The sequence below is a fragment of the Lissotriton helveticus genome, chromosome 2_2, assembly GCF_964261635.1.
Source record: "Lissotriton helveticus chromosome 2_2, aLisHel1.1, whole genome shotgun sequence".
In the NCBI taxonomy this organism is placed as follows: domain Eukaryota; kingdom Metazoa; phylum Chordata; class Amphibia; order Caudata; family Salamandridae; genus Lissotriton; species Lissotriton helveticus.
In genome coordinates this window covers 192,943,595-192,957,679 of record NC_136060.1, presented here as the reverse complement: position 1 = coordinate 192,957,679, position 14,085 = coordinate 192,943,595, and the positions used below count along the sequence as shown (strand labels likewise).

The window sequence follows — 14,085 nt, the reverse complement described above, 5'->3', positions numbered from 1 at the left end:
AGTTCCTTTACGATGATGAATAGCTCTTTGCTGTTGTGTGCATTGTTATCCAAGCGATCTTTGAAGAAGGATCTCTTGGCTAATCTGATGAGGTGGTGGTGTCTGCGGGTGGCGTCCTTGTGGGCTGCGTGGTTGTCCGGTGTGCGTTCGTGGAGCCATGTCTTCTCCAGTTTCCGGAATGCGCGTTTAGAGGTCTTGAGCTCGCCGGTGAACCAGGTGGCTCTCTTGTTGGCATGGCTGTTGGAGGGTTTCTTGAGCGGGGTGAGTGTGTTGGCGCATTCATCGATCCACTGTCTGAGGTTTCAGGCTGCGGCGTCTGGGTTGGTGGGGTCGGTGGGTGGGTTCTTGGCGAGTGAGGTGATCAGCTGGTCTTCGGTGACTTTGCTCCTGCAGCAGCAAAGCAGCTGTTGGTGCGGTGGTGCGTGGTTGGTTTCTTGAAGGTGAAATGGATGCAGCTATGGTCGGTCCAGTGGAGTTCGGTGGTACGATCGAAGGCGACGTGGGAGCCTGTGGAGAAAACGGGATCCAGCGTGTGGCCGACGGCGTGGGTGGGTGCTGTGACGAGTTGTCTGAGGCACAGGTTGGCGAGGTTGGCGATCAGGGTGGCGGAGTTGGCGTCGTTGTTGTTCTCGAGGTGAAAGTTCAGGTCCCCGAAGAGGATGTAGTCCGTGGAGGCGAGTGCGTGGGTGCTGGCGAGGTCGGCGATGGAGTCGCTGAACTGAGCCCGGGGTCCGGGGGGTCTGTAGATGAGTGTTCCTCGGAGGGTGGTGTTGGGGTCGGTGTGGATCCGGAATTGCAGGTATTTGGCGGTGTTGAGGGTGTCCTCTGCGTGGGTGGCGACCTTGAGGGTGGATTTGTGGACGATGGCTATTCCTCCTCCGATTCCGTTGTCGCGATTCCTGCGGTTGATCTTGTAGCCGTCCGGGATAGCTATGGCGATGTCAGGTGCCGAGGAGTCGTTCCACCAGGTCTCGGTCAGGAAGGCCACGTCTGGGGCGGAGGTGACGAGCAGATCCCAGAGCTCGACGGCGTGTTTGCGTGCGGAGAGGGTGTTGAGGAGTATGCAGCGGAGGTGGTTGGGTCCAGTCTTTGGAGGTTTGGTGGTTCTGTCGCAGGTGAAGCTACAGGTGTGGCAGGAGAAGGGTCAGTGGGTCTGTTTTGGGGCGGTCTGGAAGCAAGTGTGGTTTCGGCCGGCGTTGAATGTGTGGAGGGTGCTGGCGTTGTAGTGGATTCTGGTGTCATGGCGTTCGCAGGGTTCTGGCGTAGGGCGTGGTCCAGGCGCGGATTGGCGCGGCGCGTGTCCGCTGCTCTGCCTGCATATGAGGTGGCTTGGGAGGGAGAAGCAGCCGGGAGGCGGGAGCAGGTAGGCGAATGGGTGTGCGGGGGGGGCGGGGCGGGGCTGCAGCGGCGGGAAAGGGTCGGATCGGGAGCGGCTGGGGGGTGGGGGGAACTGGTGCACAGGGTAGAGGGGAGGTAAAAACCTAGGAAACAAGGAGACAGCAAGGAGGCAGGAACCAGGCAGTCAGGTGACGAGCAGCGGTGTGGGGGCGACTTGCCTGCAAGCAGGGTCAAAGGTCACAAAAAAGCACAGAAAGGTCACAAAAAACGGGGGAAACGAGTGGCACGGAGGCAGAAAGGTCACAAGAAAGGGCAGAAAAGGTCACAGAAAACAGGGGGAAACGAGTGGCACAGAGGCAGAAAGGTCACAAGAAAGGGCAGAAAGGTAAAAAAAAAGGGGGAAACGAGTGGCATAGAGGCATAAAGGGGAGTAGAGGCAAGAAAAACGAGTACAATCAGGGGAGCAGAAGGCACGAAAAACGGGTACAATCTGGAGCAGAGGCAAGAAAAACGAGTGAAATCAGGGGAGCAGAAGGCAAGAAAAACAAGTACAATTTCAATTTATTTGAATATGATTTGGAACTCAATTGAGATCCACATATAGACAAAACATAAATAACAACAGAAATTACAAGACATAAAATCCACAAAATACATTCCATTTATACAAAAACCAGAAAATGGGAATCATATCAATTAATATAATTCTAAGAAACATTTAAAAAAATAAAAAATTCTGAAACAGAACATTTCATTGGGAGGGTTGAAAATAGCAGAGGAAATGCTTAACTTTAAACATATTGGTCTCACCCACTTTCGACGATGGGCCATTAGGGCAGGGCATATGAAAAGAATATGGGCAATATCCTGAATTGAGTTTTCATTGCTACATAAATTACATTTGTCGGAACAACCGTGCCATCTAGCTAGTAATTTATTTAAAGGGAGAAGATCATGTCTCAAGAGGAACCAGAAACGGCGTAGGCCGTGGGGCAGGGTCCAAGATGCATACGGTTGTATATGTTTAAATAAGTAAGAGTTGACAACCTCAGTAACACCTTTCTTTGTAATGAGAACATCTCTATCCCGCCTAAAACTTAACTCCCAAGTAGCCCGTTTTAATGACAACTTTGGCTGATGTGGAGTTAATGAAAAAAAGAGTAAATTCCTCCAATTCTAGTAAAGAAACAGCCCTTCTGAAATTCTTTATAAGTAAAGAATATTCTTTCATGGGACCCAGTAATTCCTTTTTAATCAGAAATCTTAAAGTAGCCGGTTTGCCCTTGGCTAAATGAAAGACCCAACGTATTACTCCTGCCAGGGCCTGAACCCAACTACTTCGTATGCCCAATTCAAGTCTGAGGGATTCCACTCTACAAGCATTATTAACCGACGATAAATGTCGCAAGAGTCTACCCTCGATAGTATCTAGGAAACCCCATTGTCCCAAATCTATTAGCTCAATGCCGTAGAGCAGGGAAGCTGGAATTTTTGCTCGAAAGGCCTCTAGCAGATGGACAAAATGTCTTCTGCCAGTGGCTTTATAGAGATAACTCAGTCCATTTCCCTGAGTCTTGGCTTTCCTAATGTTGTTGTCTATGTGAGCTTTGTCACTCAAGTTGTCACATACTATTTTCCCCAGAAAGACATAAGATTTTACAATTTCCAGTTTCTCGTTGCCTAAAAACCAACTGAAATTTCCAGATTTCGTTTTTTTCTTCCCTGTAATGCACATTACCTTGCTTTTAGACATGTTGATCTTCAAATGGTGGCACTCAGCGAATAAATGCAATGCATGCAGACGGTTATTAAGTCCCTTCGGAGTAAGGTCTAAAAGAAGTAAATCGTCTGCGTACATTAAGCATGCAACCGGTTTGTCCCCTAAGGTGGGGGCAATTCCTTCGCTTAGGGATAAAATCCGGGGGAGATCACAAACATAAAGGGAAAATAACAAAGGAGCTAATAAACAACCCTTTAAGACCATTAGCTGAGGGAATTGCTTGGGATAGGCCTCTCTCTCCACCCAACAATACTCTACACCAGGTATCAGAGTGGAGTTCCTGAACTAGATTTAGCAGCCTAACTGGCATACCCAATGTAAATAGTTTCTTCCACAGCAAAGGACGATCAACTTTATCAAAAGCCGTGGAGAAATCTATAAAGGCCGCATAGACTCCCCCTCCTCTGACCCTGATATATTTATCAGTTATTACTTGCAGAGCAGTTAAGTTATCCAAGGTGCCATGATTCTTTTGGAATCCCGTCTGTTCAAGGGGAAGTATAATTCGTTTTAAAAGGCATCTTGCAAAAACTTTGCCAATTGCATCCAAAAGGGCAATTTGGCGATAATTTTGGGGAGATAATCGGTCACCCTTTTTAAAAAGGGGCACTAAAATGCTCCCTTTCCACGAGGGAAGAATCTTTCCGCTAGAGAGACAAATGTTAAACACAGGGCATAACAATTTGCTCCATTTTACGCCGCTTTGCTTTAAAACAGAAATTGGAAGTTCATCCGGCCCCATTGCCCCAGATGAACACATTTCCTTTATGGCTGTTTCAATATCCCTTTCAGATAAAGGGACGAAAAGCTGACCACTCTCAATAAAATGTATACGGGAAACCACTGCACCATTATTTGCATAGAGGGTTGTGACATAATCCACCCATGATTGTTCTTCAATAGGGATAGGAAGCGGTCATGATCTTGATCCACACCCCTCACCTATGAGAGACCAGAACTGTCTCATTTCTCCTTTAAAAGCTGCCTCTCTTAATTTTATCCAAATGATATCCTCCCCTTCTTTCCGTAATTTCACTTGTAACCTTTTTCTCCTTCTTTTTAATAAAGTTACTCTGCGTGATCCTTCTGCCTACTTACACAAGTATTGTTCCCTTACTAGCTTATTTATTTCTATATTAAGTAAACGTAGGGGACAAGAGGGTATTGCAAAACACCTTTTCTTATTTGGTTTTTTAGCTACCGAAGTCACCAATTTCATAAAATCTTGGAAGCACACAATTTCAAAACCGTGCCACATAGCAAGGTCATCAATTGCAGCGTCAAGAACACTCTCCAGATCTTGTTCAGCTTTTGTATTCCAATAACATCTTCCTGATTTCGTTCAGAAACTTACCAGGTCGCTGTTGAGTGACCATTGGTCGGATTTTGGGGGATTTATATTCATGGAGGAAAAAAGTAATTTATGGTCGCTACAAATCGTTTCGATAACCCTGAGATCCTTTAATAGGGCAAAGGTGGAATTCTCGACTATCACATAATCTAATATAGATTCTCCCTGATAATGTGAACTGCGTAGTGCGCTTTTCGCGATGATTGCACAGTGCCGGATGCTTGTCTGCACTGTGCAATCATTGAAAACGGCATCTTGCACAGTGCGAGCTGTCGCCTGCCGCTCAAGTAGATTTTTACTCAAGCGGCAGCTTTCTCAACGCGGACTGGTTTATTTTCCACGCTCGCAATCGCCAACTTGATGTTGCTGATCGCGAATGAGGAAACAAGGAAAAAGTCTCGCCGGGGTGTCTTTTTGCTCGCTCGCGGTCACCAATTTGACGTTGAGGAGTGCGAGCAAGCAAAAAATGACCTCTACGTGTGTTCGCACTGTGCTATGTGCAATTCCCATAGTGCGAAGTAGCTCAAACTTCGCAAACTACGCGAGCGTAGCGTAGTTGTCCGCCCAGGGTTAGAGAGGACCCTCTAGAGGAGAATAAAGATCATGGTGAAGGAGCCTCTGAGTGCCTGGGCAAAGTTTTTCTTCCAAAGCCTGTGAACAAGGCCCAGGAGGCAAGAAACGCATCAGATAATTGATCATCATCTAAGCACAGATACCAGGTCTTACTTTGCAATAAAGAACTCTGGTGAGTTATCTGTTGTTGAGTGCGTCTTCGTTTTGGGAACGATTTGGAAGCAAAATATATATCCGCTTTTTCCGGAAGATGGTAGTTGGAGCACAGCAAAACTGTTGCTGATTCCATCTTTAGATTCTTTGTTGTGCCGCACTTTTTACTTATTTTTCAAACAAAATAAAGTGAGTACCTATAAAACCCAAAATGGGGTGGGGGCACAAATTTGGTCTGGATAACCCTTGGGGAAAATAATTTCATATGGTTTGAGTGCAAAGTACCCCAACATTTAAAAGAAAAAGGGTTCTCAACAGGGGCGGGAAAAGCCTCAGAAGCTAAGGAGTTAAAACAAATACAGGCAGTGGTATATCACATATAATTCTTATTGCTGTAAGAAATCATTCTGTCAAGCCCATTCTGCCCAGGACAGCTTATAAAAAGCTCCACTTTACCCATATCAAATGCCTTCTGACATTTACAAAAATGATTGTTTCTCACAGATTACAAGATCTAAATTAACCATAGCAGTATATTCAGTAGTTTCTCACTAAGGATAACATGGAGTTGGTCTTTAGAAATCACTGTTGCAAGCATTGGTTTCATGTGGTAACCAGGAGTCTTAGAGGAGATATTTCCTTGATGTTCATGAGTAAGATTGATCTTTATTATGCACCTTCCGCAGGCTTGAACTTTTTAAGAAAGACATGTATACCTTGTCACGACTAGCACTGCAGAGTGGCCCATTGCTTTATAATTCTTTGCATAACCTGCCTGTAGGTAATGGTAATGGGCTTAGAAGCAGAAGAAATTCTATGTAAGTTACCACTGGTGAACCACTGCTTTATTGTAAGATAAGAATCTAAATGCAGAAGACACTTATTTATGGGAGATTGGAGTTGACAATACCTGGCTTGGTTTCCTGTTTAATTTAGCAAGTGAATATTCATCTATGATGGCACCTTTTCTAAACCAAACCTCCAGACTTTCAAGGACATACTTCATAAGTTTAGAAGCAGGTTTTTTAATATCTACTGACTAATTAACTACAAAACTGTGGTTAGTTTTCCTCCATTGCCCATTAAAGGGGTTGAAAAGTCTGTTCTGGTTCTAAAATCACAGTAAAAAATATAGGGCAATGTGGTCAGGGTGAGCACACGCACCTCCCCCTTTGCTTCCCTAACACCAAGGATAACTAGAACACAGCCTTAAGTGGTGGGAATGTCTCATTTTAACTTCTAATGAGAAGAGAAATAAGTCTTGAGTTTGACAAAGCAACTAGCATGTTATGAAAAGAATTAAAAAAATAAAAAAGCAATGGAACTTGGCCTGTCATAAGGATAGGGACTCACAAACCTTTCTGCCCAACCCATGTTGTGAAATGATGGCTGTAAAGGGAACAATAACCAAATATAATTATAATGTAGAGCAGGGTTCCCCAAAGTCTGTCCTGGAGGGCCGGATCCATGCCAGATTTTAAGAGAACCACATTTATCTAAATGAGAATATGCTAAAAAAAAAATCTGGCATGGATCAGGCCCTCCAGGACTGACTTCGGAAAACCCTGATGTAGAGTCTGCCTACTCCTCCATCTTGCTCATGACCAGTGAGTAGTTAATGAACGCGAGCCCTTGGTGCCGGAGCCCCCGCCTGTGTGTCATGCCATCCATTAGTATTATGCCTGTGTGAGATTATATAGCAATCGGCTGTCTCATCGGTTCCACTCCATATAAGTAAACCATTGTGGAAGCTTCCAGTGTTTCAGTGAGGAGATACATTCTGTTCCTTCTCAGATAAAATGCCCCCTGGACACATTGAGCTCATCAGGAACAGCTAAGTATGCGCTCCCAAAAGAGTCGCTGTACAGCGAATGCACTGCAACACAAGAGTTAAGTTAGACCAAGGAAGAATGGGAAAAAGATGCATATATTTTGTGAATCATATCAGAGTACACAAGAGAAGCCCATATGAAATATTTAGGACATTGACTTTTGACTTGGCAATGAAACAAAGCTGTCCTCCTCTGTTCCTAGTTTTCCACCTTCGTATTTATAAAACTGCATGCACTCTTAGATTTCCTGGTTGCTTACAGTTGTCTTTGCCTGTGTTGGCAGGGACCTACCAACCCTCTATTTAATACTTTGCCCTACAGGAAAATTGGAAATGCGCAGTGGACAACTGTGCATTTGCAGAAAACATCAATTATTGTTGTTTGACGCTATCTGTTAGCTGGGAGTGATGACAGCTGTGCCCCTACACATATCATTTACAGGGACATCTAGTTGCGGAAAGTGGGTCTAACTCCTTACAACTCCTGTTAAGTTCTCTGAGATTATGTATTGTCTGTGTAAGTAGTCTTTTTTAAAATATTTACTTAGTCACATTAGAAATTAAATTAAATGACATCACAGGTGGTTCAGATATCACCTCACCAATGACTGATGATATCATTGAGATCCCAACCAATGGCTCATTTCCTCATCTGTTTTTCAGTCTGTAGCCAGGCTTCTTTGTGTGCTTTGGGGGTGTGGCACCATGTGGGGCTGGGAGCAGTGGTTGGGCAAAGGTCCTACCCAGCATGCTCTGGCAAAGGCGCAACACAAAATGATGTGGCCCTCCATAAAATATGATGATAGGCGCCTGTGTCTCTGATATTCATTGCCCTTCGGTTGAATGGGGCGGTCCCTGTAGGATTGCCCACCCCCCTCCCTACACCCCATGCCTTTGAGGGGTGTGAGGCTAGGTGCAGAGTGTGGCTAAAGTCTATGTCCTACAAGCAAAAATAGCGGGGCGCAGCTGAAGGCATTTCACTATGGGTGCAAGTAGAAAGTGAGCACAAGTGTGCCCAGAGCCTGTTGGACACGGCCAAAAGTCATACCCTACATACTTTGGCAGAGGCCTGGCCATGGCAGTACTCAAAGTCAACACCGTGTGGCCTAGTTAGAAGCACAACTTATGACTTTAGGGGCAGGATGAATGTGTACAACACATGGCCAAAGGCCAATTGGCCAAAGGCCAATTTGCTAATTAGACGCTAATGTATTAGAAACTGGCCCCATGACATTGCAAAAGGGTGCTCTCTCCGTGACTAATGCTCAGTATTTTTGGTCGCTAGCCATGCCAAGTGGATATGGGGACATTGGTGATATCCCAGTGAAACGTAAGAAATTCTTGAGTATAAATACTGGCCAATGTTTCATAGACTTCTCTGACTGAGGCAGTACATCCTTTTCTAAGTGCTCGGGTTAATTTCAGGAGAGGGAACTAAGGCATACTGAAAGAAAGTAAATCAAATTATAAAATATTTTTTTGTCAAGTAAGCAACCACTAGATCGGAGTTATTCCAATGTACTGCCCAAAAGGTACCAGACCTTTCATCTTACAGCTTTGAGCTCTATTTTTTTTTTTAATTTGTTTATTGCCTCGGTTCAGTCAAAGTAACATAGTACAATCACAAAATACACGAATTCATTTCATTACCTTAAAGATAGCTCGGAAATTATTTCTCTATATAATCTTTTAGTACCCCCATGTCAGTAAGCCAGTCTTTTTTTTCCTTGCCCCTTTTAACGCATATAAATTCCATTCTAATTCATAGATATTAAATAATTTTCTTCTCCAAAACTCAAACGTAGGTGCTTCAGGTTGTAGCCATACAGTAGCAATACAAAGCCGAGCTATAATCATTAATACAAACAAAAAATTCTTAAATTTACACAAATCCGCATTATCATTAATAGATTGGCTCACCCCAGTTAACATAAGAGCTGGGGAACTTTTTAAAGGATAATGAATAACTTCGACTATAAATCTTTCTATACTAGAAATGAAAGATTGCAGTTTGGAACAGTTGTAGAAAATATGCATTATATCTGCCTCTTCACTTGCACACCGAAAGCATTTTCCATCATATTGCGGACCCCATGTGGCCATTCGTTTAGGAGTGTAATATAGTCTAAACATAGTTTTGTACACCTGTGCCTTCATGTTAGCTGACAAACATAACTCTTTGGCCATCAAAATGGTATCTACAATATTCCAGTCATTTTCTGCCAGCTGATTCTGCCAAAATGTATTGTATTTAATCAAATCATCAGGTTTGTATTCCAACAATAACCGATATATTAGGCCAATCTTTTTCTTTGATTGAATTGCCTCTATTAATCTAATGGGGGCCGGTTTATTTAATTTCTTTAAACAAAAGTCTCTGAGTTGGAGGTATTTAAAAAAACTAAGATGGGGTATTTGATATCTGCTATTCAAATCAGAAAAAGCTCTGAACGTTCCATCCGTCTCAAACAAATCTCCAATTCGACCCACTTCTTTCTTGTTCCATTCCTTGGCCACATGGTCCCAAAATATAGAGGGAAGTATCTTCTCCGCTGAAAACGGGGTATAGTATGTAATTTTCTCTAACTTCATTAGAAATCCAACTTTTCTCCAAACTTTATATACTGGATCAATCACCTTAAATCGGGTATGCTTGTAGTAATTCCCTTCCAACTGTTGGGGACATTGGTGATATCCCAGTGAAACGTAAGAAATTCTTGAGTACAAATACTGGCCAATGTTTCATAGACTTCTCTGACTGAGGCAGTACATCCTTTTCTAAGTGCTCGGGTTAATTTCAGGAGAGGGAACTAAGGCATACTGAAAGAAAGTAAATCAAATTATAAAATATTTTTTTGTCAAGTAAGCAACCACTAGATCAGAGTTATTCCAATGTACTGCCCAAAAGGTACCAGACCTTTCATCTTACAGCTTTGAGCTCTGTCATTCCTTTCATTTTTCATTAGCATATGATAAAAGGGTAGGCAGATTGTGGCTTCCTTTTTTAATTGTGGTTCATTGTGCAGCTGCACAAGTATTTGTGTTATTGTGTGAGAACAGCTATTCAAAATGGCCAGACCTACTTGTGCATGATTAACATGTGTGTTCTTATTATATACTACAATATACTTTAAGATGCTTACCCAATTTTATTATTTTTTATTGTATTTTTTTTCACAGATCCAGATGTACCAACTTTCGCGACTTCTCCACGATTATCATCGTGACCTTTACAACCACTTAGAAGAGTATGAAATAGGTCCTAGCCTATATGCTGCCCCTTGGTTTCTAACTATGTTTGCTTCTCAGTTTCCTCTTGGATTTGTGGCCCGAGTGTTTGGTAAGTGTGTCTTTTTGATTTTTAGTTGACTGTAAACAAATACTTGTACTTATTTGTTTAGAAACTTTTCTGAAGGAGTAAAAAAAGAAAGACCACTTTACAAGTGAAGAGAACAACATTCCAGAGTGCCCCATACGAAGTATATCTAAATGAAATGTTGTGCTTTCTTTTGTGTTTTGTGATGTGCTGCTCCTGACGTGACTCCGCATTTTGATTGCCATTTTTGGGACAGTGTGTGCGTATGTAACATGTAAACATGTCGGTAAAATGGCATGTAAGCTTCCTAGTGATGACACCATTTTAATATTGTGAAAGGGAGGATATTCCACAGACAGTGACTGTCTTGGTTGCTGGAGATTATATAGATCCAGGGTTGGTTCCGATTCTGACCAGAGTTTATCACCGCCAGGTAATAACAATAGTGTTGGTAGGGATCATTTACCCCCACATTGTGTTGATGAGTTTATACATGGGCTTATTTGGAGGCCTGTGGGATGAATACTTCCCCTCATATAACATTGATAACCCCCATGAGCTACCAACGGAAGAAAGTTCTTCCTTTGCTCTGATCATTCACCGTGCCGCTGATGTCCTGAACCTACAAGTGCCTTTAGTTGTAGTTAAATAAATCAACCTTACCAATGTTTCTCAGTCTTAGCCTGCTTCCACTGAGCCCTTACTCCTATTTAATGAAGCCCTAACTGATACTCTGATGCGCCCTTCGTATAAGCCTTGCTGTTGACTCTGGTGAACAGTCAGATGGTCAGATGCGATCTGCAACCCTGATTTTCATATGCATCTTACCCCTGAGGCTTTGGTGGCCCAAGCTTTCACTAGCAAGGTGAATTCATATTCGGTCCCCATCACTCTCCCCTCTTTGATTGAGTAATTCAGAAAACAGATGCTTTCTTTGGGCAATCTAGCCTTGAGGTCAATCAATGCAGTTTGTCTACTCAGATGCTATATGCACGGCCACTAGAACAGGGCCAGCGAGTTGTTGCTGGCAGACCCGGAAGAATTTAGGACCTCTCTGGCTGAAACCATTCAGGATGATCAGGATGTGTGCTAATGCATAATTTGTGTTGACCCGGGTACTACTGATTGCTTGGACGAACAGTTGGCACCAGTGTGGCTGTCTGTTGCTATGTGTGGATGCTGTAAATGAAGTTTTCAGGAGATGTGCAGGAAACCCGTATGCGTATATTTTTTGTCATCTCCATTGGCAAAAAAGCTGACTCAACTTGGAACGATTTAAGGCAAGCCGGGTCACAGCATGTTCTTTAGATCTCTCAACCCCTGGCGGACAGTCCTTCCACCAGTCCTCCCACCAGATTTGGCATTGCAGTCTCCCCAGTTCTTTCGTAGCCAGGAATGGAAATCAGGCAGACACCGCACAGGTCCCAAGGAAACTGATCTTCCCTGTCCACCTCCTGCACGGCATCCGCTACCAAACCACTTTAGTTTGCCCTTAGCAGCGCATACCCATCCAGAAGCAGGATCTACCACCTTCTTCCAGGATGGCAATCCATCACATACAACTGATAGGTCCCCCAGATTGTTTATTAGGGCTGCGAGTGTCCATTCCTTTCATAGTCATCACAGGTTGCTCCCACATCAGAGTGGCTCTCAGAGGAGCACCTTTCCATCTTGCTGTAAGAGGTGCAAGCTCTACTTTCCAAAGGAGGCTTCAAGACCATTCTAAACGCTGAGAGATATGAGTTGTTACACCCGATAATTTCTTGTGCAAAGAAGGATGGAGGGCTCTATCTTATTTTAGATCTTTGCTCTGAATGCCTTCCTGCAGAAGGACATATTAAAAATGCTTACAATTACCTCCCTGGTGCCGGGTAACCAGAAGGTAGCATTGGCCTGCAGAACGTGTATTTTCATATACCCATTCTGCAGTCCCACAGAATTTACCTGTGGTTCAAGGTAGGCCAGGAGCATTTGCAGCTTGCTCTACTCCCTCTGGCTTCACCAGTGCCCCTCAGGTGTTCACCAAAGTATTGGCGGTGGCCACTGCTCATCTTCGGAGCTTGGTTGTGTCAGTTTTCGCCTACCTTAACTGCTGGCGGCTAGTGGGCTTGCAACAGTCAATCGGGGACAAACTCCAGATGAAGCCTTACCTCCTGACATTGTTGGGGGTCTCAATCAACATACTGAAGTTACACCTGTCTCCTTCACATTGGTTTCCTTTTAAAAGAACTGCCTTGGACATAGGGTGATCAGGACCTTCCCTCCGGCACAAGTCCAGGACAGTCGGACAATGATCCTGATGTTTCATCCTTGGTCATTGATGTCGGTGAGAGCTGTTCTAAAGCTTTTGGGCCTGTTAAACTCTTGCATACTGCTTTTCAACTACACCGGGTGGCATATGCAGGTTCTGCAGTGGAATGTGAAGTCTCAGTGGGCCCAAGTCAAAGAAATAATTTCAAATACCATCCAGGGTTCGAAGGAGACTTAATGAGATCTGCAGTGGGGGCTGCTCAACCACAATTGGATCAGCAGCGTATCCCTGCCTAAGACAGAGATAATGGTGGTGATGGGTGAGTGTTGGGGAGGGGAGGTCCTGTGGGACTTGTGGTAATCAGAGGAATCTAGTCTCCAGTAGAAATATAGCTCCATATCAATCTTTTGTAATTGTGGGCCATTCACCTGGTGCTTAAGGCCTTCCTGCTGACCAGCAAGAGAAAGCTTGTGCAGGTACCCTAGACAATACCACAGCCATGTTTTGCTACAACAAGCATAGTGGAGTGTAGTCCTGTGCAAAGTACAATATATTACCAGGTGAGAAAAGAGGGTCTAAGGGAAGTTTACAGACCTGCTCGGATAAATCCCCTAACCGTATTTTACAACAACAAAGAATCTGCGGGTCTTCAAGAGGAATACATAAACAGACGTATGGGCAGTAAACACCCCAGGAGAGCACAAACAGAGAGGAGTCTCAATTAATAGGACGGAACCCATCACCCACCGAAGTGGCATGCTTTATCATTTGGGATCTCCTCTTGGCTGCACACTAGTGCAACCAAGGAGCTACAACTCCCTGCTAGTGTAAAGGAGGAGCTCGCAGATGTTTTTCTGTAATGCTCAACTAGATCACCTAAAAGTGTTAAAATTGACTACCAGGAGACATTTTTTCTCTCCTGGTAGTCAAGTTTAACACACCTATTACACACACTGCACCACGTGTTCTCACCACACTGCCTTATGCTTCATCGATCTTAGGTGATCTAGTTCCTGATTACATCAAAACATCTGCGAGCTCCTCCTTTACACTAGCAGGGAGTTGTAGACTCCTTGGTTGCACTTGAGTGCAGACAAGAGGAGTTCCCAAATGATAGACTCCTCTCTGTCCTGGAGGGCCGGATCCATGCCAGATTTTAAGAGAACTACATTTATCTAAATGGGAATATGCTAAAAATCTGGCATGGATCAGGCCCTCCAGGACTGACTTCGGAGAACCCTGATGTAGAGTCTGCCTACTCCTCCATCTTGCTCATGACCAGTGAGTAGTTAATGAACGCGAGCCCTTGGAGCCGGAGCCCCCGCCTGTGTGTCATGCCATCCATTAGTATTATGCCTGTGTGAGATTATATAGCAATCGGCTGTCTCATCTGTTCCACTCCATTTAAGTAAACCATTGTGGAAGCTTCCAGTGTTTCAGTGAGGAGATACATTCTGCTCCTTCTCAGATAAAATGCCCCCTGGACACATTC

At 44.1% G+C, this 14,085-nt stretch overlaps 1 protein-coding gene across 6 annotated transcripts in view; it reads left to right on the top strand.

Moving 5' to 3' along the window:
- The window catches only part of TBC1D1 (TBC1 domain family member 1), a 990,385-nt gene that overhangs the window by 878,108 nt on the left and 98,192 nt on the right, over positions 1 to 14,085 (top strand). For all 6 annotated transcript variants that reach the window (XM_078678347.1, XM_078678346.1, XM_078678350.1 and 3 more), the window contains one exon: positions 10,207 to 10,366. In XM_078678347.1, coding sequence (XP_078534473.1) covers positions 10,207 to 10,366 — 160 coding nt within the window. The remainder of the gene's footprint in view (positions 1 to 10,206; positions 10,367 to 14,085) is intronic.